This window comes from Capricornis sumatraensis, chromosome 4 (assembly GCF_032405125.1).
Source record: "Capricornis sumatraensis isolate serow.1 chromosome 4, serow.2, whole genome shotgun sequence".
NCBI lineage: Eukaryota > Metazoa > Chordata > Mammalia > Artiodactyla > Bovidae > Capricornis > Capricornis sumatraensis.
In genome coordinates, this window is record NC_091072.1 from 110,070,343 (window position 1) to 110,094,064 (window position 23,722).

General features: G+C 40.3%; 1 protein-coding gene across 8 annotated transcripts in view; it reads right to left on the minus strand.

Annotated features, from left to right (window-relative positions):
• Nucleotides 1–551: 551 nt before the first annotated feature.
• Nucleotides 552–23,722, minus strand: part of IGF1 (insulin like growth factor 1) — a 73,749-nt gene continuing 50,578 nt past the window's right edge. For 6 of the 8 annotated variants that reach the window (XM_068970302.1, XM_068970298.1, XM_068970299.1 and 3 more), the window contains 2 exons: nucleotides 16,185–16,366; nucleotides 14,306–14,716 (listed from right to left, as the gene is read on the minus strand). In XM_068970302.1, coding sequence (XP_068826403.1) covers nucleotides 14,555–14,716; nucleotides 16,185–16,366 — 344 coding nt within the window. In that variant the 3' untranslated portion in view covers nucleotides 14,306–14,554. Of the gene's footprint in view, nucleotides 876–14,305; nucleotides 14,717–16,184; nucleotides 16,367–23,722 lie in introns of those variants that run through there. The other 2 variants (XM_068970304.1, XM_068970305.1) reach the window with 2 other exon arrangements.

Here is a 23,722-nt window from a genome sequence, read left to right on the forward strand (position 1 = left end):
TTACATAGTGCTCTATATGGAAGAAATAAAAAGAGAGAAGTACTGATCAGGTCACACACTAACTCATCTCTTGAAGGAACCATTCAGAGTTTGAGACTTTCTATGCTTAAAACATACACCTAAAATGATTGGCCTCAAAGTTGTAACTACATGCATCTTTTAGCAAGATGTAGAAGAAATAAAGCTTTGTGTCTAAAATAAATGCATCCAACTTATATTTGGTACACATGCCACAGATGGAATCTTGTGGGTTAAAAACTGGTATGCTACTTAACTGCTTGCTGCTGCTGTTTAGGAGGCCAAATTGAGCAAATATAAAGGTGATGGAGAAGGGAGCGGGATAGAGGAAAAAGATTAGCAGACACTGTAAAACAAACAGCCTGTGTTGCGTAGAAAGAAGTGCAAATAAAAAAATTAATAAACCACTTAGACAAGCCTGCTGAATGAATGTCACTAGCAGCCAAGATTCAGAGATAAATTTAGTGCAACTGGATCTTTACAACACCCATGCATTTGTGGCTCTTGAGAGGCAGGGACTAAGATCTATATATATATTTTCTCTATAGAACATTATTGATAAAGGATCAACAGCAATCTACCAACTCCAGGGTCATTTTTGCAAGGTGCAAAGCTTTGAACAATCACTCCTAAAGACAATGTTGGAATGTTTACTTATTTCATTGGGGGAAATGCCCATCTTTTGAAATGTTATCAAACTTATTTTTGGTAGGTCTTCTGGTGTTGAACAGGTAACTCGTGCAGAGCGAAGGATCCTGCCGGTGGCATGTCATTCTTCACTCTTTAGGAAGGTCTTCCTACATTCTGTAGTTCTTGTTTCCTGCACTCCCTCTACTTGTGTTCTTCAAATGTACTTCCTAAAAATAAGGGAGAAAAATGACATTAATCTGATGAATGTTTATGTATCCAACCTATCTATTTCTAACACTGGATCTCAACCTTCAATACCTTATGTCTCACCAGTCAGTGTAATAGATAACTTGGGCCAGGGTTTTCTGAGAAAGACATAAACAAGTGGATGGCCTTGGGTTTTTAATTTAGACAAACCTCACTAAAGCTACTTATATTTACCCTTGATGGCATGGGGACCACAAATTGCTTTGTAATCATACAAAAATATGTGTTTATTCATCTGCCACTATCACAGGTTCCTTGATAGGAAGGGAATCCTTTAAAATCCAGTCTTCTGGCTTGGAACATCTTTTTATAGTGAGAAAAACAATCACATCCTGGGATCACCCTCCATTGTTTTATTGCTTTTGGTTCTGTTTTAGTTTCTGTAAAAAGGAGATTAACTTTTCATTTTTTTCTTTTTCTCCTCTGGAGAGAGGCAGAAGTTTTGAAGTAGAAGATTGGGAAGCTGTGTAGCTGATTTGGAATTTACAAAATCACAGACATTCTGAACTGTGCTCAAATCCTGGTTCTTCTATTTTCTAGCTATGTGAACTTGTGTAAGTGACAATCTCCTGTGTCTCAGTTTCCCCCATAAACTGGGATAATAATGGTTTCTACCTTTTAGGACTAAGGATTAAAAAATTAGAACATAAAATCACTTATAATAGGCCTGGAACACCATGAACACTACATAAGTATTACTGTTATTTGCTATTATTATTATTACTCAATCTTTATTGGAAAGGAACTATTCTTAGATTAAACATTCTGGGTTCCTTGTTTTGGTGCTACCATTCACCTATCAACAACCAATTCTGTTATCCAAGGAATACTGAGTTTTGCTTAGAATAGAAACCCTATGATAATAGGGACATGTCTCTGCTCACTGTTACAGCTCCATGTCTACAGCAGTGCCCAAAACATTTCAGGTGCTCAGTAAGTACCTATTGAATGAATATAAGGAACCCTCTGATAATGTGCAGGATCAAGTCGTTATACTTCTTCTGTAATTGTTAATTTATCCTTGAACATACTTGAATAGCAACATTTATTTAGACAAATAAGCTGTAAAATAAAATCCAGAAGGAAATGACATTTACATGCATAAACGTCAGGTGCTGCTTCTCTTGATTTTCCGTCTAGTCAGGAGGCCCTTAGAGAAGGATGTAATGGGTAATTATTGGTGCAGAATGAGGTTTAAGGATTCCTTTTTCCCAGGAACATTTTCCATCCAGACCAAAACCAAGGGTTCTCATCAGGAGCACTGGAATCTCCAAATCCTTCCTTCTGGCTAAGGAAATGATCACTCTCCCAATCATTGTAAGACATTTAAAGATCATTGTGAGGGACTTTGGAGATCACTCAGACCTGAGAACTGGAGAGGGTGAGAAACTGGGGCAGAGTCAACTACTAATCACTGGAAATAATACCTATTGACTCAGACCCATAGGGATTTGATCATTTTTCTTACACATATTTTCAGCTCTACCTGGAACATCAGAGTGATCAACAAGTCCTTTATAAAAGCAAATTAGTACTTTGTACGTTGATGGTGAAAATGTCTTATACATCCTGAATAGAAGGAGGATGACATCATTGTGTAAAAATGTTTATTAAAATATCTAGCTCAGTGGCCACTGAAAAAAAAAATCTTTGTGGGAAGAAAACGGGCATTCATGTAGGAGAGCTTGAGATGCTCTCTGTTTACAATCCTGGCACTTTCCCCTCTAATATCATACAGCTTTTACCAGGTTCACCTCACATACACTTGTTGCTCTACAAAGCATCTGCTCTTAAGCTACCGGTAAAGTTTTTATTTCTAACCTTACACCTTATTCTGCTTCCTTAAAGGAGTTTTCTGGAAAATGGAAGAAAGACATGCAGCTACAGAGTAGACATACTATTGTCCCAAACTCCTTGAAATATTTCTGTTCAGTTCTCAATAGACCCTGCTGATGGTATATGGCTCATCAAACCCCCATAATCACTATTATTAAGGACACTATTGCTCTATCAAACTAATAACCAAATTAATTAACAGGACTAAAAATACCCTAATTTGGGTTTTAACCTCTTTTTTGTTTACAAGGTATGACAGCTTAGAAAAAGGATTTTAAAGAATCTGAATAAAGCCCATTCTAAGGAAATACTCCAGAATGAAATGGTCACAAGTAAAAAGAAAGCACATGAGGTATTTAATCTCCAGTCCTCTTCTCAAGCCAAATTAATCACAGGTTTCCAGATGAAAAAGTTCAGGTATCTTCTCTACCTCTCTCTTCACATTCATGATCGCTGTAGCAAAAAGGATTAAGTTAGTTTGGCCAACCATATAGATCTTATCCCTTTCCCCAATTCAGAGATTCTTTCTTTTCTCTCAAAGCAGAAGTGTAAGGTGTGAAGTCTGAGTGGAGGGATCTTCTGGACTGTTTCTTCAGGGTCTGTCTCGGCATCACAAAGTCCTGGGCAGAAACTCACTTGATAAAGCTGACACTGCTCCAAGTAGCATGGTTCCCATGTACACAGGCGTATGATGGAGGCCATTCAGAACCAGCTGGGATGTCGTCTGGTTTGCATTTGGCTCTCTTCCCAGGCTCTCACATGTGACTTCTTTGTTGCAGACAATGACAGTGACAAAACAAAAGCACTCAGGGATTTAGTCTCAGTTGCATCTGTTGCTTTGCTCATTGTTTTAATTTAATGATGCGGGCCACACTTGACAATGGGTGGCAAGTGGAGGCATGCTAGAAGCAGCCGTCGGAGCTGGCACCCTCCTTCAGTGCACTTCTTGAAGGGGTTATGAAACTGTCCCACATTCAGCCAAGCAAAAACTTTTCACTTCAACAGCCTGTCCAAGACAAACAAACCAGCTAAAACTGTGTCTAGTATGCAACTAGACAGATTTTTGAAAGAAAAACAGTAGTAAATACTGTTTCCTATTGACACCAGAGAAGGTAAGATTATTTACAAAAAAAAAAAAGTTGGTCCTCAAGCTCACTGGGGTTGGCTGAGGAAACATACCCTCTGAAGGAAGGGTTAACTGACTCATGAGGGAATAGGTTTGATAGGGGTTCATTTGTGATATACATTATTATACAGTGTATGCCATACACAGATATATAGGAAGCTAGAAAATGCCATGAAGAGATCATTCACATTCCCCCATTTTCTCTTGGCGATCCTAGCTCTTAGTTTTCCAATGGAAAACTGTCCACAAACTTTTTAAGTTCCCTGAGAGCTAATGACAATGGCAATAATAGTTATCTTGATTAAAATTTGCACACATTTTACAGTTTATACAGTAATCTCCGTGAATCCTCCCAACAACCTCAGGAGATGACGCTGTTGTTTGCATTGATATCATTCACAATCTAAAGCTCCTGAAGATTTAGTGACTTGCTTGAGGTCACATAGGAACAAACTGATAGACCTAGAACTAAAACCACCTACTATTTTCATAAAAGAATAACAATTCTACCAGTTGAACATGTGTATGTGCTGGTCACTGTCTTATAAGTGCTAATTGTAGACATTTTCTTATTTAATTCTCATAGTTCTCTCAGAGATGGGTACTAGTGTCTTACCCATTTTACCTTCATGAAATATGAATAAAAAACAATGTGCCTGACTTCTTACAGTGAAGATGTAACCATGTTTGGGATCTGTATCAGTCGCTTCTGATCCTGGAGCTCACCAGATAGATACTCAACCACGGTGCCTCCCAAAGAGGTAGACCAGTATCTGGTGTTGCAAAACCCAAGTCTCTTTCCAGTAACAGTAATTGATAATGTCATGAGGTGCCCATGATCCCAGATGGTGGCAGATGCTGGTTTAGAGGGTAAGGCAAGACTCTAAACTAGGGAAGTGGGTACCCTCCCTTATCCCAGTATGAGCTGAGTTCCATTTGTATGCTATTAATGGAGGTCTAATAGCACAATATTCATTTAGCAAAAGCTAACCCTGTGAATATGATAAGCCCTTATTTTCTCCCTGCCTATCTTTGTGAGACATCGCCTGAGAGGCAGAATCTAAAAGGATGATAATAGCCCCTTTAAATTTTAGGGAGGAAGCAGTGATGTTTTCAATAGACTATGTTTCCATCTCCACCCACTACAAACAAGTTAAGTATTGTATGACATAAACTCTAAGAAAAGCCTGGAACCCTATAAAAAATGCTGGGAAAATACTGCCCATCATGGAATGTTAATAGCCTATTGTACAGCCTAAAGTTCTAACTCAGCGTTGACTTTCTCCTAAAAAGGGCAAAATAGGAAAAAAAAAAACAAAAACAAAAAAAAGGCAATGGATGATTGAAGAGATGGCCCAGATGTCAACTTGTTGAAAGGGATGTGCCCTGGCTCTTTTGCTGGCTTAGCCTGGAGAAATGTGAAATATTGGATGATGATTTAAATGTCTCAATATCAACTTTGATATCGCGTTATTTTGGGGGATTACAAGTCCAAATTCCAGGAGAGCGAGGTCAGTCTTTCATCTCTGGGAGCCAAGTAGAGTGAGTGTCATGGGGTCAACTCAGTGCTCTGGGATGTGACTTTTAAAACCAAAGGACAAGAGATGTATGCTCCTGGTAGAGTAACTGCCTCTTCAGCAAAGAGATAGGTGTAACAGTCTGGGCACAGTGTTGGTCTGCCCAATTCCCTTTCTATTTATGTTTTTCTGGAAATGACCTCACTCTATCTTTTATGTGGTTAGAGTGGGAAAAGACATTTTTTCCAACATGATCATCTCCTCTGACCATGCATGGTAGATGGGCCCCACAGCCCCCTCCCATAGCTCAAGACTGTAGTGGGGACATCAGGGCAGACCTAATTTCAGGGAAACCCAAGACTTCTTTATTGGCCATCTTTGGCTCAAGGAATCCTCAGCGGCTTTGCTGACTTTTCTTTAGACGGTACAGCCATCTAGGATGCCTCTCCCCAGTCATCTCTCCTCCTCGCTTGCGCTGAGGTCAGACTTGCACTTGCTTTCTGCTGGCTTGCTCAGGCTTCCCTGACCCTCTCCTATTGCTTTTCACATGGGTATTTCCCCTCATCAAACCCTTGCTCCTTTAACCCAGGATCATATATATTTCTCAGAGAACCTGGATTTATATACCTAGCTTGGATCCCAGCTTCCAACACAGAATTGTGTGACCTTTGACAATTGTTACGTTGTCCTCTCCTTCTCAGTCTCCTGTTCTGTAAAATGAAGGAGGGGAGTAAGAGAACCCACCTCATAATGTTGTTATGATTACATGTGGTCACCCTTACACATCTACCTACCGTAGTTGTGTGCAAGAGAGCCAGCTGTTTCAAGGGCCCTTGGTTTAGCTCTCGCTTGTCAACTTGATGGCAACAGCTGTCTGTTCTGGCTTCTGTGCTGTCAGAATCCACTCTGGGTCTGCCTTTGTTAGAGCACTGATGTGTTGTGGAATAAATTAGCTAAGTGTTTGCTTTCCCACTAAAAAGTAAACTCCTTGAGGGCAGGTAGCATGGCCCCTTCACCTCTATGTCCTCCTTGGATGTGTGAGTAAAGTGGCGAACCAGGAAATGCTTGTTAAATTGATTTGCATTTCCTGCAGGAGTGGTGGAATAGAGTTCAGGTTAACAGCAAGCCTTACATGGCTTCCTACTTCTTGCTGAGCACAGAGCCCCTGTCCTGTCTTGGAACTTACAGCTGGCAGATTGCAGTACAGTAAATATCAGTGAAGAGATGGAGAAGAGAGAGCACAGTGCATAGTTCACATGTGAGTGAGTACTCTTTGCGACCCCATGGACTGTAGCCTACCACGCTCCTCCCTCCATGGGGTTTTCCAGGCAGTAGTACTGGAGTGGATTGCCATTTCCTTCTCCAGGGGATCTTCTCGACCCAGGAGTCGAACCCGGGTCTCCAGCATTGTAGACAGACGCTTTACTGTCTGAGCCACCAGGGAAGTTCACAGGCTGGAGTCCATCTTGAGTTTGGATTCTGGTCTGACCACTTGTTGGGGCAAGACCTTGGCAAGACATGTAGCCCCCTTAGTCCAGGTTTTCTAATCGTACAGTGGGGGAGGGGGCATAATTATAACATTTACCCTTCAGGCTAATGGTGAAGATTAAGGAGGTGATTTGTGACAGCCTTTACTTCAGGGCATGTGCCTAATAAATAACAGCTATTATTATTGCCTTTTTAGAAATAGTTCCTGTTGGGAGAGCACACCCCATGCTTGAGTACTGCCCTTTCTCTGACTGGGGGATAATAGTTACCTACCGGGTGCCCAGGGTGCCCTTGACTGACGCACTAGCAGATGTGTACCTCTTGTTTCTAGTGACAGGTCCATCCCTAGGAACCCCCCAGTTTAGGGAATGTGTTTATCCTATAACTATTCACAGATTATCCTGTCTTGGCAATTCCTTACTTTTCAAAGGATACCACCTGACTCTGAAGTATTTTTGTCCGTGATGTAACAAATCACTACCAAAATGGTTTAAAAGCCTGAAAAAAGAAAAAGGAAAGGGAAAAAAAAGCTGAAGGGTATTTGCCCTTGCTGGCAAGAGTTATTTATGTTGCCTTTAATAGTCCTGAAGGATGTTGTTAAAATACTCCAGGGCTGCTTAGGCTGTTGATTTTATGGGCAGTCTGTTTTGTTAGCTGTTTGTGTTACATTTTTAAATTAAACAACAACAACAACAACAACTACACTTTAAGCACACTATCTTTCCCAGAGGGAGTTGATTTTGGAATTGCTGAAAGGTTCAACCGTTGTGGTATTTAAAAAAGTGAAACACCAGATTCTAGCAGTTTCACTGATATGTGCTAAAGATTCAGCATATTTTTACCTAAAAACTGGATTTGATTATTTTTTTCTCTTTAGCCTCCAAAATAGCATTGTTTCATCTGACATAAAACATACGTTGGAGTCCTTAAACTCATGTATGCAGTAATTTATATTCTAATATTCTGGAGAGATGTGAGGCTCAAGGCTGTTACCTTTTGGTATCATTTCAATGCAATAGTGATGAGTTCAGAGATTAGTCGGAAAGGGTGTTACCCTCTTTCACTCGTGCTTTGTGTGTGTGACAAATCTGGGCAGAACATTCAAATACTGTGTTCTGAATTTTCCTCCTCTGAATTGAGAGAAATTTTGCAAGTTTGGAAGGCTTTTCTGAACTTTTAGGATGAACAAAATAACACTACAACAAGTTAAAGTGATTTGCATCTGTTGGAGGTTGACGTGAGTCTTCAGCATATGAAAGTAAACATGTATGGTGCCAGCCAGTGCTTTTCCAAGACAGAAAATGGTGCAAGAACAATTCATGTGTTTATACAGTTTTAAAAAAATCAGAATTGTGCTCAAAGTAGTTTTACTTCCATCCTAGTGTTCTTGGAAGAAGGAAACAAGTATCATTATTGACAGAGACAAACCAGAGCACCCAACAGTGGCCTTGGTCCATCAATACTGACAAAATAATCCTATGTATTTATTGATCCCTTTTGTATTTTTCATTTTTCTCTAGTCCTCCAATGCCTCATGAATGATTCAAGTTTGCCACACTCAGACTGTGACATAAATATTACATATTCTCAAGTCTACAATAGGATTCCTTATCTAACCCTCAACCTGCCATGGTCTTACTCCTAATCATTTAGAATTTTTGTCTTGCCATAATTGTCATCTACAGCTGTGAAAATACCACATCATATTTTCATGGATGGCAGAGCTGGCTGGTCTTTGATTACATGACCTCTTGGAGCTGGCCAGACAGAAAGCTCCATGTGAATGTTTATATATTTTACAGAGTATTTTGTAAGAAATTCTGGCATGTGAATCCCACTGTGTACGCGCGCGCACATGCGCACACACACACACACACACACACACACACACAGACACACACAAGTAAAGAGAAAATAATCTTCTTTCTCCCAAAACTATTTGCTGTAGTTAACTACAGATTGTAAGTTACCACCAAGGATATTTGGAATTAAAGTTGGATGGACCTTTAGCATTCTTATTTCTATCAAACCTCCACTTTTTCAAGACTTAGTTTTCTGACCAAATGGATCTTAAAACTATAATCTCATCAGTGAATAAAATAGATGGGAATGTTTGGAAATGTTTTCTAGCTCTTATTACTGATGGAGCAGTAGCCCACTGAGCTATGATTGAGTTCCTAGTGTGGTGAGAAGTTTCTTTGCTGCTCTCTATTAGTACCAGACATGAGCTCATATGCCCATTGTCCCACATCTCTCATAACTTCCTTGCTGTTCTCAATTTCCATTTCTCTCTACTTGAGTTTAAATGTAAGTCTAGATTTCTAAACCATCTCTTTTGGTTGCAGGATAAAAACAAGGTAGCCCCCTAAGGGTATTAAAGTGTTAGTTGCTCAGTTGTGTCTGACTCTTCGTGACCTTGTGGACTGTAGCCCACCAGCTCCTCTGTCCATGGAATTCTCCAGGCAAGAATACTGGAGTGGGTTGTCGTGCCCTCCTCCAGGGGATCTTCCTGACCCAGATATCGAACCCAGGTCTCCCGTATTGCAGGCAGATTCTTTACCATCTGAGCCACCAGGGAAGCCCCTCTTAAGGGGGTTAAAGCAGTCCTATTAAAGAAGGAGTCCTAAGTAGATGAGTATCAGGGAGTGGGACTCAGATTTCAGTTAGAGCTCTGAGGATGAAAAAACTAATTTTGACCTTGCAGGTCTGGAAATTTAATGGCCACTGAAAAACTTTTCCTAACCTTGCCTGGTCCTTCTTTAAAAATGGACTAATCTTGCCTAGGCCAGTACATATTGTCACTGATTTTCAAAGGATTCAGGAGCTGGGCTTTTAATCACTGGAGAATTCTATAGTAGATATTTAAAAACTTGTAAAGGCACTCTGCTTCTTTTAAAACAATTTATTTTTATTTTTATTTTTTATAATTATTTTCTATTGGAGTCTAGTTGCTTTATAATGTTGTGTTAGTTTCTACTGTACAGCCAAGTGAATCAGCTATATGTATGCACATATCCCCTCTCTTTTAGATTTCCGTCCCATTTAGGTCACCACAGATCACTGTAAATGATTTATCTTTTCATTGTCAGCAAAGGCTTCCACTTTACCTCTAGACTATCAGTTTTGTCCTGGATTAAAAGTCAGCTCTCTGTTGTCTAATAAACGTTGCTCAAAGCCCTATTCCCTTCATACAGGCAAGCAAAGAGAACAGACTGCATCTCCCTCCATGGTGTGTAACTGGACTTGAGAAATGGCAAGCCTTGTTAGTTAGGAAAACATTGTTTCCTGTCGGTGAGTGGTGGGAGGGAGAGGGTCAGGAGTTGGAGGGGAGAGGGAGGAGGGGCTCTCCCGGAGCTGCTTTCTCTGCCTCCTTTTCCACCCTTACATCCTAACAGCACGCACATGAGAAGCTGTATGAGGTTTTGTTTGTTTTCAAGAGATGTTTGAAAGAAGATCAAATGCTTGTGAGAGGCACTGAATCGGCAGCCCTAGAAACTGAAATGTCCCGGAAGCTGTGTGAGCCCGGAAATATCCCACATTTTTATTTATTTTGGCAATTTTACTTTAAACTAGTAAGGGCTGGAGTTCATGCTACAATTAAATTTTCCTCAGGCACTGTGAAAAGAAAACACATATTACATTTGATTTTAACTGGTTGAGAAAAATGGTGGTTTTCTGAAAGTTCTTTTCTACAACCTCAAAATAAAAGTTAACAGTTCCTCATACAGGACAGTCGAGCTTCCACTGAAGTTGGTATAATTCATAGAACTGGGGTTCTCTGGGTTGGAAGGGGTCTTAGGTCACTGAATTCTCTTTCTCTTATCATGTGCTTGAAAGACACTACCACATCACTGGAAAGTGTTGGTAAGCTTAAGCTTGAAGTTTTTGGTGACGGGGACTCAATTCCACTTGATGAGACCTGTTTCTTTTTCAGATGGCTCTAATTTTAAAAACTAAGAAAAATAATATCAACTAAAACTTTAATAGTGCTTACTATGTGCCACGTACCATTTTAAACACTATAATTTATATTTGTACATACACACACAATCTCAATAAATCCTCACACTCTTATGAGGTAGATTCAATTATTACTCCCATTTGGCAGATGAGGAATCTGAGGTACAGGTAAATTACATTATTTTCCCAAGGACATACAGCTATTAAGTGAGATAGCCAGGGTCTGAAACCAGGCAGTCTGAGTCTAGATTCTGTACTCTTAACCACTAGGTTTTATTGCCTCTCTTATCTTTATCATTCTCCTTCATGCCTTGTACAGAGGTTTACATATCGCGGGTACTCAGTAAAAATATTTTTCAACAATTTAAGGATCATGAATCCTTACATATTCCTGTTAGTTTTACACACAATCATCAATTTGCCCTAAAAGAAACAGTTGAAACAGAGGGCTTTTAAATTATAATGAATACTCTGCCTACTTCAAGAAAGCATTGAGGGGATAAATAGGGAATGTAACATTCACTATAAAGTACTCACTCAGGTGGTTTCCACCTTTAGCAATAAGTCCTTGAATGAATTCAGTCTTGGCTTGAGTATAGGAAATTCCAGACACGCAAAACTTGTGCAAGCACAGCTCCTCTGCCTTCCCTCGTTTACTCTGCACTTGCATCACCGTCTTAGGCAAGGACAAGAGGAATTATTTCATCTCAGCAGTGCTTCCCTGGTGGCTCAGACAGTAAAGAATCCACCTGCAATGCAAGAACCCTAGGTTTCTTCCCTGGGTTGGGAAGATCCCTTGGAGAAGGGAATGGCCACCCACTTCAGTATTCTTGCCTGGAGAATTCCACGGACAGAGGAGCCTGGTGGGCGACAGTCCACGGGTTTGCTAAGAGTCAGACATGACTGATCATCTAACATATACACAGTGCTACTTAACTTTTATGGTCTATTTCCCTACCACTCTTCCCCTCCCTATCTCACTCATTTGACCATCCATCCTTTCATTCATCATTATATGTCATGTATCACTAGTGCTTCTTCTAATAGTAGAAGGGATGAAAGACATCAATAGATTCTTTCTGTTCACTTAATTTATGTTATTTAGAAATCACGTGTAGGCATTCAAGATGACTGCTTTAGAGTTAATATAACCCATTACAAAAAGAAAAAAGAAAGTGAAGTCGCTCAGTTGTGTCCAACTCTTTGCAGCCCCATGGACTGTAGCCCACCAGACTCCTCCATCCATGGAATTTTCCAGGCAAGAGCACTGGAGTGGGTTGCCATTTCCTTGTCCAGGGGATCTTCCTGACCCAGGGATCGAACCCAGTCTCCCGCAATGCAGGCAGATGTTTTACTGTCTGAGCCACCAGGGAAGCAGGGTTTTAACTAATAGTTTGATGGTGAAGCATTCTTTAAGTGGAAAGTTTTATTGCTTTCTTTTCCTTTTAAGGTCTTTGCCTTTTTTCTTGAATGAAGTTTATTATTGGGTATAATTGTCATTTATCCCTGTGTTATAATTGCATTGATCCAATCATCAATGAAAAAGGGAAAGGATAATCCTCTAAGAAATCCCATAGGACACTGACTTACTTTTCTACCAAACTGTGGTCCCTTGAAAAGCCATCTCAGTTTGCAGGTTACTCTCAGGTGGTAGAAACAGTAGATGTTGGCTTATGCTTGAGGCTTATGCCTGAGGCTGGTTCCAAACCATAGATGTATTAACAGGAGAACTGGGAGTCTCCTGAAGAAGGTGGCTGGCCAGATGGGCTCAGGCTCCAGCCTGGCTTTTATCTTTTCTGATAAGCCAGGACCCACTTTGCAACCACAACAGCAATGTTTTGGCTCCCATACGATACTGTGACAAGCTCATGATCATACTTTTTCCTCCTGGCTTGAGACTTGGGCATATCTATATATCATATATCCTGGGTTTTCAGTGAACCATGGACAAAGGATGACCCTGAAGTAGAAAGCATGGCTGGGGCATGAAGGACAAGTAGAAAGGATGTTCCTTTATCCCTTGACATCTTCAAAGTGGGCTATTTGGATGAAATGCTTCACTCTTTGGCTTATCATCTTCTTACCCTGTGCCGTCATTTGCTTAGCTAAGCACTTCTCTCTTGCATCCTCCCTTAGCTCTTATAATTCACAATTTGAATGATCTTGAGACTTTTTGCTTTATTATCTATGAAGATACTAATCCTACTGCTTAAATCAAGGAAACCGAAGGAAGAAAATCTTTAAGACTCAAATTCTGCGATCCTACCTGGTGTTTCTTTACCCTCAAGAAAATTGAGTGCTTTTGTTCTCATTCACTCCCACCTTTTCCTTTTGGAATTCTTTCTTAGTCCATGTTGATTTTGTGCTGTTCTCTGCTGGCCAGAAAGAGGTTGTGGCTTAGAAACCAAGCCATTTTCAGCCATCCTTCAGCAATTTCTAGATCTCAGTATCCTTATCTTTAAAATGAAGGGACTGAAGCAAATGATTTGAGTCCTTTTGCAGCCCTAACATAACATGGCCTTGGTATTTCATGGAACATAAACTCATAGGATTTCAGGTTTAAATATCTAGGGGGAGGGGGGAGGGGGGGATGTGTGAGAGAGAGAAGTTTATAGGTGATGGAATCATAGGGCAGTAGTCAGACATCAGGAGCCTTTGGTTTGGGGCTGACTTGTGTCCCCCACCCCACCTCAAATCCACAAGTTGAAGTCCTAACCCCTAGTACCTCAGAATGTTACTGTATTTGGAGATGGGGTCTTTACACAGATAACTTAAGTGAAAATAAGGTCATGATGATCATATTTGAATCCAGTATAACTAGTGTCCTTATAAGAAGAGGAAATCTGGGCACAGAGATTTGTACAGAGGGAAGATGATGTGAAAACACAGGGAAAAGAAGGCCAATACCAAGGAGGAAAGAGACCTGAAAAAGATCCTTTGCTCACAGCTCCCAGAAGGAACTGATCCTGCCAATACTCCGACTTTGGACTTCCCGCCTCCGGGAATGTGTGAAAATGAATTTCTGTTGTGTAAGCCACCTAGTCTGTGGTGTGGTACTTTATTCTGGCGGCCCTAGCACATTAATACATCTTTTATATCTGATTCCAAAGTGCACACACAAAAAGTTCAGTGACCTCCTTTCATAGGTAAGCTCTCAGGCCTCACGGGCCTTTAAGCAAATACTGGGTGCCCTTTGGCCTGAGCTTGACTAAGAAATGCAGCCTCCAGTCACCCTGTAGGGAAGGAAATCTGGGAATGTTTATGACACAGTTCAGTCTTGCTGAAAATTTGGGGCTAATATTTAACTCTGGACATTTGTTGACATGGAAATTCTTGTAAAATTCACACAAAAAATTAAAATGCATATAAAAACCTTGATTTTTATTTTAATTCTTATTTTTCCGTGGGGAAGGGAATATTGCTTTATTTCCCTCTTTTGTGATTTTTGCTCAGGTTTTCATTCTTGCCACTGCCTTTGGATTTTCTCAGGCATTATATGTTACTTTTCCATTTCTCCATGTTTATCAGCCACTTCCTACAACAGGTTTCTTCTCCTCCTTCTGTCCCATGCGTTCTCTAGCTCCAGCTGGCCTACGTTTCTTCATTTCCTTTATAGCATCTCCCACTTTTCTCTCTTGCTGTCTGCTTCTCTCTCATCCTCCTCACCTCTGTCTTAGTCTTTCTTTCCTCCGTGTTCCTTTCTTGCCTGTGTTCAGTTTCTAGCTCCAGTCTCTCTCCTCTGCTCTTTCATCTTCCCTTTCATCTGCTGACTTGCTTCCGTCCCCTCCTTCTGTTCCCCTCCTGGGTGTTTCTTTGGCCCACCTTTCTTTCTCCTCTGAGACTTCATTTTCTTGTTGGTAGATGGGAGCTGATACTGTAAACATCACAAAAATAATTGCATTGAGAACAGGTGGTCCCTGGGTGTCCCAGAAGACCAGAGCCTTTGAATGCCTTGGCTCCACAGATGCAGAAGACAGCACTGGTGCTGGAGAGGTTCTGGACCTCAGTCACTATCAAATCTGCCTTTCCGGAACTTAGGGACTCATCTCTGACACTACCCACCCCCTCCCAAAGTAGAAATTGAAAGACATTGGGTCACCTGGAAAGAGAAAGATTTAACCTGCCTCTGCTTACCTTGAGCACACTTCCCAGTCACATTCCCCTAAAAGGTATGTGGGGCTTGCTCCCTGACACATCGACTGGCTCCTGTGTTCTCTCTGAATCAGATTGTGCCCAGTCCCTTTCCATCACTCAGGGTGGCTCCCTGGGGTCACATCTCTGCTGAGGCCCCTGTTCCAGCCTCAGCTGCAAATGAGGACCAGGAAGCAGCCAAGGTGTCATTATGAGCTTCTTGATCTCTTATCATGTGCCCTCTGCACGATGCTAGTTTTAACTCCAAAGATTAAAACCACTAGTTGGTTGTTTTTCAAAAGAGTCCACAGGGAAATCTGAGAGCATTTAACTTTCCTTATTCATTCTTCCTCATTTTCTTCACGTTCTCTTTAGTTCTCATTCTTTCTACTTAGTGACGAAAATGTAATCACTTACATACATTTGTTCACCCATTTATTCACTCACTCAACAAAGGTTTATCAAGTGATCAATGTGCATCAGATCAGATGATTTACATATTTTTGATGGCATAGACAGTACCTCCAAGGCTTGTTTAAAGTCTCGCTCTTAGTACTGACACCTGCAGATTTTGATCGTTAGAATTTTCTTGCTGTTCTTAGAGCCAAACTGAAATTTCTATTTTATTCTTTGTGTTTGCCACTAAATGTGAATTTCTATTAGTTCCAATTTTAGAGTGTTATTTTTCTTTGCATGTTTACAGAATATCAGGACTTGAAAGGTCACATGCTTTGTTCATACAGTTATGACAGAGCTTAACACTTGTCTGACAGTTACTTTGTCCAGTATGGAAAGCATTACAGGCACATTAATGACCTGATGAGGTAAACGGTACTGCTATCCCATCTTTACTGATAGTTTCATCAGCAAAGTCTTGGGAGGCTGCATTATTTGGCCACGGGCTCTCAGCTGGTGATTGGTGAAGCTAGGATGCCAGTTTTTCCTGATGCCAAAGCCCAGGTTTAGTCACTCTTCCCCACCATCTTCTGGTGATCAGATGGGCCACAGCAGTGGAAGGGAGAATTTATAATGTGGAGTGATAGAAAAGATGAACCTCTCAGGGGAGAATGGAGCTCTTTTGACCCTATGAGCCAGAAGTCTATGAGGGTATGAATTACTATTCGGATGCTGCTGCTGCTAAGTTGCTACAGCTGCATAACTCAGATCTCGCAAAGATGGCCGCCCCTCACCGCCGCCCCTGGTGGGCTTACCTTCTGAGCCTTGGGCATGTCGGTGTGGCGCTGGGCACGGACTGAGCGGGCTGACTTGGCGGGCTTGAGAGGCGCACAGTACATCTCCAGCCTCCTCAGATCACAGCTCCGGAAGCAGCACTCATCCACGATTCCTGTCTGGGGCGCCCTCCGACTGCTCGAGCCATACCCCGTGGGCTTGTCTGTTCAGATCAGAGAGAGGCCTAGTTTTAGAGTGGGATAATACGCTGTGTTCACTGCTACACCCAGCCCCTGAAAACTCCTCTCCCCACACCATGTCAACCCACACCTTCATAAGTTAGTCTTCTTTTGAAGCTCCTCCAACAACTCTTGACCCTCCCAGATTTTTCCAGATTCCAGTATATCTCCAGCAGTCAGTGCTACTCTCATTGGCAATAGCTCATTCATCATTCATTAATTTGTATTAATTGTCCTCAAATTCTTAGCCACCTGTAGTCGAGGATCTTGTCTATGCCCAATCCTCACCTCTCCTTATATATTGACTTAATTGAGAGACTGCTAGGAAAATTAATTAAAAGATCATGTTTTCCATTTTCTTAATCTTTTTAGCAAATCTGCATGGTTTTTGTGCATAGGATGGCTCCAGTGTTTGTTCTTTGTCTTATCTGCTTCCATTATAACATCAGACTGAAAATCAAAGAGGTTTTAAATCTGGGAAGGTCTCATCACTTAACTGATGTGGAAACCTAGACTCAGAGTTGGGAATGACATAAACAAATGACAAGTCATTTAAGTTTCCTGGGCCTCAGTTTACCCATTTGTAAAGGAGACTTAATATGTTCTTTCTAATGATCGCTTAAGGATTACATGGCATACTGTATTAAAAGTACTAAGTGCATCACTTGACATCTACTGGATCCTAAATATATGTTAGCTTGCTTTGAACATCACTTTCTAGGATCATATAGGGTCTATGAAGAGACAGCATTGCTACTGACCACATCTAGAAGCTTTGGAACTTGAACTGATAACAATACCAGTGTGATAGGACTTCTTCTATCACCTTAGAGGGATCAGAACCATTAGCTCTGTTTTCTTATAGAATAATCACTAGACTAAGAATGAACTAAATGTCCACCTTTCATTTGATTCTGATTGCCCAGAGGGAACACCATGAATCAAATTTGTTTTGATATTTGCAAATCAATTAGGCCTCTTTACTTGGCAAGTAGGTTTTAGTTTGATTCTATTTTGCTTTTTTTTGAATTGGACACACTTTTCCTGGCTCTACAATTAAAAAGAGGGCAAAGCAAGTTATATCAAACTAAATTAAAAAGGTACTTGAATTCTTTGTAAACTTTTTGTCATAGTAGGACTTTTGTTACACCAAATCTTATACATCAGTATGCAAAATAGACGAATGTGAAACTGCCATGGCTTATGCAAGAAAGCCATGGAGCTTGGCTTTCTCTGCCTCCTGTTCCTCCCTTGGGAGGTGGAGGGCCTCAGTCTTCTTCAATGATGTCCAGGCATCATGGAAAAAAATTTGTGAACCATTGACCCAGAAGGATCCAATTAGTCAATGTGATGTATGTTCAGTCTCAATTTCTGACACAGAAGACAGCATTATATTTTAAACAGAAATTCTTACATTCATGTAATAATGATGCTGTACTTCAGGATGGAGTTTTGAGAGTCAAAATCCCTATATATATTTTGAACTCCCTGGTGGAAGGAGATCAGACCCATGGTCATGGCCTGCTACCAAACTAGTTTGGCCGCCTTGCAGCCCAAGGGGCCAGCCATTCATTGAATCTTCTGAGAATGCAAATGTGTTCCTGATGCTTGGCACTGGAACGTGAGGATGCCTCCTCCCTTTAAGGCAGGTTTATTGTCATTCTTAGGGCAGCTGGGGATAGAACTCAGCTCAATTATGGTCTCTCTGGGTGGGGTGTGCTGCTTTTGCTCAGGGCAAACCCTGTGGGCTCCTCATGGTTGAGGGATTTGGAAGGGACGGGGCAGCTGTGCCCAGTTGGAACCTCAATGGTGCTTTCACTTGCCATCCGAGGATTGCCCACTGCAGAAGACTCTCTGCCTCTGCTCGCCAGCCGGGGCAAACCAGGGCTCATATGGTCCCTTGAGCAATGTAAACAATGCTTTTTTGCTGTTGTTTTTTGTTTGTTTGTTTGTTTATATAATATTTTCCTGGAACTATAAATTAAAGACACAAATGGGCTTACATGATTCTTTGTGACCCACAAAGGACTTCTACATACTTTTAGCTCAGTGGCCATTTCAAGAGGCTGAAGGGGTCAGCCAGTGGAGAGTAGCTGATACACTTTGGTTTTCTCTTGGGGTGGGAGAGAGGGCAAGGTGACTCAGCCTACTTTGAGGTAACTGTCCTCATCATCCACCACAGGTAACAATTGCTTTTGGCTGAAACAATACATTTCTTAATGGGATATAACTGAGATTCACTTGTTGACTTTGGAATGGTAATTTGAGGTTTAGAGGTAAAGTGGCAGGAGTGGTTTCAGAAACTTTCAAACCTGGCTAACTTAGAAATGACTAATTTCAAAATTCATCCTTATGGATTGAAGATGGGGAAGGATAACCTCTGTGATCCCAGGACCTACTTAGCACCTCTGTTTTAAGCATCCCTTCTGTTTTCCTCCTGACACTCCATAGGTTCTGGAGCTCCTTGCGTGCCGCTGGAGGAAGACTCTAACCTTCATCTGAGAATAACATTAAATGTTGTGTATATTGCATATTCCCTTCTTTGTGACTGTTGACAGGCATGAAACTCACCACAGGTCTATTTCCTTTTGTGAGACAGAAGGTAATCATCAGCACAGCAAAAAATAATAGCACACACCAGGCATCTGGTTTGTCACCTCTTAGATGAGCTCAGAGTTCGACATGGCTCAGTCTATGAAATAGCTGTGCTTTTTAGTCCATAGATCAGTGAATTTAGGAACAGAGAAATGTAGGACTCTTCTGTAATGCTCTAAAAAGAAAGTTTACCTTATGTCTATATCTGTTTTTTAATATTGTTGAAATATTATAGACTTGGATTTTGACATAAATGTAACTACCAGTTATCTCTAGCCACCGCAATCCTAGAAAGATGCTTTGTCTACTCATAATGTCTACCGTGGACTAATTGTACTTCATTGAAAATATATGAATATAACAAGTGTTTACCTTGCCTTTTAAAGTTTAATTCATCCTTTGAAGTATCTTATAGACTTGATTTCTGGTTCTACATCAAGATATTTAATAACAACAGAAAAATTTCTCACCAATTGAGAGGCCAGTGTTAGAGGGTCAAAGTTTTCTCTTTATCTTCAAATGCCTCATATTTCTTATTTTTCCAGAACCAAAATAAAGATATTTGTTGCTATGGGCTAGAACTGGGAGCCTGATGCAATGTGGTTTACCAGGAAAGCAGTAAAATAATTTGCAACAGTATCAATTTTGAGAAAAATAGAGATTTCTAATGATCTCAAAATTGCACCTATTGTCATTACGGGCAATTTTTAAATGAGATGGAATGAACAGTGTTAAAGGGATCCTTTCATTTAAAAACTCTTCATTATGCACTTGTTATCAATAATTGTGCTCCAGTGGGCAGAACTGTGGAGAAGGCAATGGCACCCCACTCCAGTACTCTTGCCTGGAAACTCCCATGGATGGAGGAGCCTGGTAGGCTGCAGTCCATGGGGTCGCTGAGAGTTGGACACGACTCAGTGACTTCACTTTCACTCTTCACTTTCATGCATTGGAGAAGGAAATGGCAACCCACTCCAGTGTTCTTGCCTGGAGAATCCCAGGGACAGGGGAGCCTGGTGGGCTGCCGTCTATGGGGTCACACAGAGTTGGACCTGACTGAAGCGACTTAGCAGCAGCAGCAGCAGGGCAGAATTGTTAGGTGAACAGGAAACAAATGTTGAATTGATATAAGGAAAAAATGTTTAACAATTTGAACTCAAAAGTGTTAAAAAATGGGACTGACTTCTTTTAAAGGTAATGAATGTCCCATTGCTGGAATCAGTTATGTAAAGGCTGTATGAACACCTGGTAGAGATTCTAGGAGCATATTCCTGTATTGAACAGCGTCTGACTGCTATGCTCCTTTCTATTCCAAACATTTGGCAATATGTAAAGAAATGGAGAAAACGCATCAAGGCCAACTAAATGTTCAGTATGATTGGAAGCCACTTACATTGTCTTCGAGAAAAAGGTCCAAATATTTTCTAAGTTAGAGGGTTAAAATTTGTTTTCTATTTGTCACTTGAGTTCCTGAAGATGCTCAAACTATTTTTCTGTATTCAATACTATAAAAAAAGACAGGTGACTGGGATAATAAATATTTTCTACAACTAAGTATACTCCCAGAGTTCTGTTATGCCAACATTATGAAAGGTCCATATACTTCCTCAACTGCATTTATTTTTCAGTAGATTTGCTTCAGAGCACACAGACCAAAGGCTGCTTAGCAGACAAGTTGGCTACCACCTAACTAGGCCTGAATCCTCCATTAGCTGACACAAAGTACCATCATAGCATTCTACTCTATCTTGAAAGTTGGCCAACAGACAGAATTCCAATGATTAAACAGCTGGCTCCTATAATTACAGCACTTCCTTTTAAATAATGCATGGTCAGTGGAGTAATTCAATAATCTTCAGGGCAAACTTGCTAGTTATGGGTTTGGGGCAGAATTGCGGCATCATCAAAACCATCCCAATTAGCTGAGTGTCACATTTTGTCATGGATGCAAGATGCTCCCTTCCATCTCTGAAGGAGAAGGGGTAATACTGAGATTAAACTGGGGTCATCACTTCTAGAACAAAGAACTCTGGTCATTCATCATTGGTTAAAAACAAAACAAAACAAAACAGTACTGCTTTTATTGATGCTACATAAACTGGTGTTTCTTATAGCTTTCTGAGAATGTAGTTGGGACATCGTACTCAACTTTAATTTCCTTTAAAACTTCCCCTCTTGGTTATTGAGAAAGCTTTCCTTTAATTATTTTAACTATATCATTAGAAAGAAGAGACATTGATTTGAAAAATCAGTATTTAAATAATGAAAAAAGCAAACATTTTTCAAATAGGGAAATCTTCAATTCCGAAGACATACACCTGTTACTCTTTGAGTTCCAAGGACTAAAACTGTCCTCTAGAAACTGCTAAAAGAAGAAAGTTGAAAAGTTGATTGTATTTTGAAAACAGGAAAAAAGTAAGACAGTTCACATACAGAGTGAAGCAAATCCGAAAATCAAATATTGTATATTAATGCATATATGTAGAATCTGAAAAAAATTGACATAGATGATCTTAGTTACAAGGCAGAAATAGAGACACAGACATAGAGGACAGACCTATGTATACCAAGGGAGAAAGCGGGGATGGGATGAATTAGGAAATTGGAATTAAGATATATACATGAGCCATACTATGTATAAAACAGATAACTAATGAGAACCTACTATATAGCACAGAGAACTCTACTCAGTGCTCTGTGATGACCTAAATGGGAAGAAAATCCAAAAAAGAGTGGATTTATGTATAAGATATAGCTGATTCACTTTGCTGTACAGCAGAAACTAACACAACATTGTATAGTAACTGTACTCCAAAAATTTTTTTAAATAAAGAAGTAAGATGGTTCAAGTTGTATTTTCAGACCTATTTCTAGAAAATTCACCTTTATGTGTCTGGTAGAAAACACACATGGATTATTAACTAATACAAAACAAATTTGCATTTAACTTTGATCACACAATCAAACACTACAATTAATACGTGTAGAAGTCAGACAGTTAGGTTTCCTACACCAACTATCTATCCAAAACCTCTAGATGTTTTTAAAACTTAGAAAATTCTAAATTTACACAATTTAGGATAACACAGAATGATTAGTTTCTTAGGCAACAATGCTCCATGGAACCACCTTATCTAATAAAAATTCATCCAGTTGACATAATTCTGTGTGGGGTGCTAGTGGGAAAGTTTGGTAAAATGTGAGTAATCTTAAATTTATCTCCAAGTTAGCATTTTATCTGCTATTTGCCTGTGTGGAAACGTGAGATTCACTTCTCAGTCTTTCCTGTTTTATGGCTTTATGTGGGAAAACAACTCCTTTCATGAATTCCTAACATAAGGAAAATTGTGATAGGGCCATTACCTAGATCCCAACTGAAATACATTGAATGGTCAGTATTTCCTGAGTTCATAGGATTTGCATTTATTAAAGCCTTTTGATGAGTCAATATTTGCCTTTAAAAATTCCGCAGAAATTACACTTGAGTTGAAACAGATATTGAGATATATGTGGTCATGTACTTAGTAAAGGTATGGAAAGATGCCTTCACTGCTGTTAAGATTATACGCATCATAACGCATTTAGAATAGGAAGAGTCTATACACACACACACTCAAACACATATTGGGGAATTAAGTGCCTGTCACTATCAAGACTATTGTCAAAATATTTTAAAATTAGGATTGTTTTTGAAGAAAATTTTCAAAATATATACCTATTGCCTGCCTTATATGTTGCTTGTGGACTCTGCACATTTCTGCCTTTTCTGTAGGTCTTTCCAAGTAGGTCTGGCCTTTGGCATTTATAAAAGTGAACACTGAGAAAATGTCCTCTTTTCTATGAACAGCATGTCATAAACTTTTCTTGAAAGCCTATCAAATTTCGTCACTGATTTCACTTTGGCCTGTGTTAATTTTTAATTGCCAGTTTGCTGGTCCCACTACTTCTCAATTGGACGAGGTCATCTTTTCTAGGAACTGTGGCCCTATTTGACCTGCCACCACCCCCACAACTCAGCAACTCATTCCCAGCTACTAAATCCCCATAACCCCAAAGACCAAAGTCTTCCCATTACCCAATCAAGTCAATGTTTGTGTATCTCTGGGCAGGAAAGGAATGAAGCAGAGCTTGGTGAGGCTGCTCCTTTCTCCAAATCTGCTTTTCTTTTGGAAGCCCCAACTCAAGGGCAGGTGTGAAACTAGTGCTGTTCAGTCTGTCTGTGTCCCAAAGGCCAGGGAGCTAAAGCATAAGGCCTACAGGCAAGAACACTAGAGATTCAAAGAAGAAACATTACTGTTTTAGGGCTCTTTGGAGAAATGGGCCGACAGAGTGGGAAGCAACGTGATGTATTACTTTAGCCTGAGACAATGCCCTGGAGGGTGAGCGTCTTGCCAGGTCAGCAGAATTTACTAGTTTAGGTTTGATTCCAGGGCTTGGAGGAGACAGATGTAGCCAGCAAAATTATACTTTGGCAAGAGAAATGCTTTGCTGGACAGAAATGTTGTCCTAAGGGAATGGTTTGGTTTATCAATGTCTAAGGTAGAAGATAATCAAATGCCAGGAGGTCATTTTTATGTTTGAATTATTTCAGTTGGGCCTGCTATATAAATTAGCTACCATTTTCCAGTTACATAGTTTTCATTATTTAGGACATACTGCAGGATTTGAGTATGATCTGCCCGTGACATCTGTCATACCAATGAAGGAGGCAACATGTGGCTAAAAGCACAGGTTTTGGAGTCAGA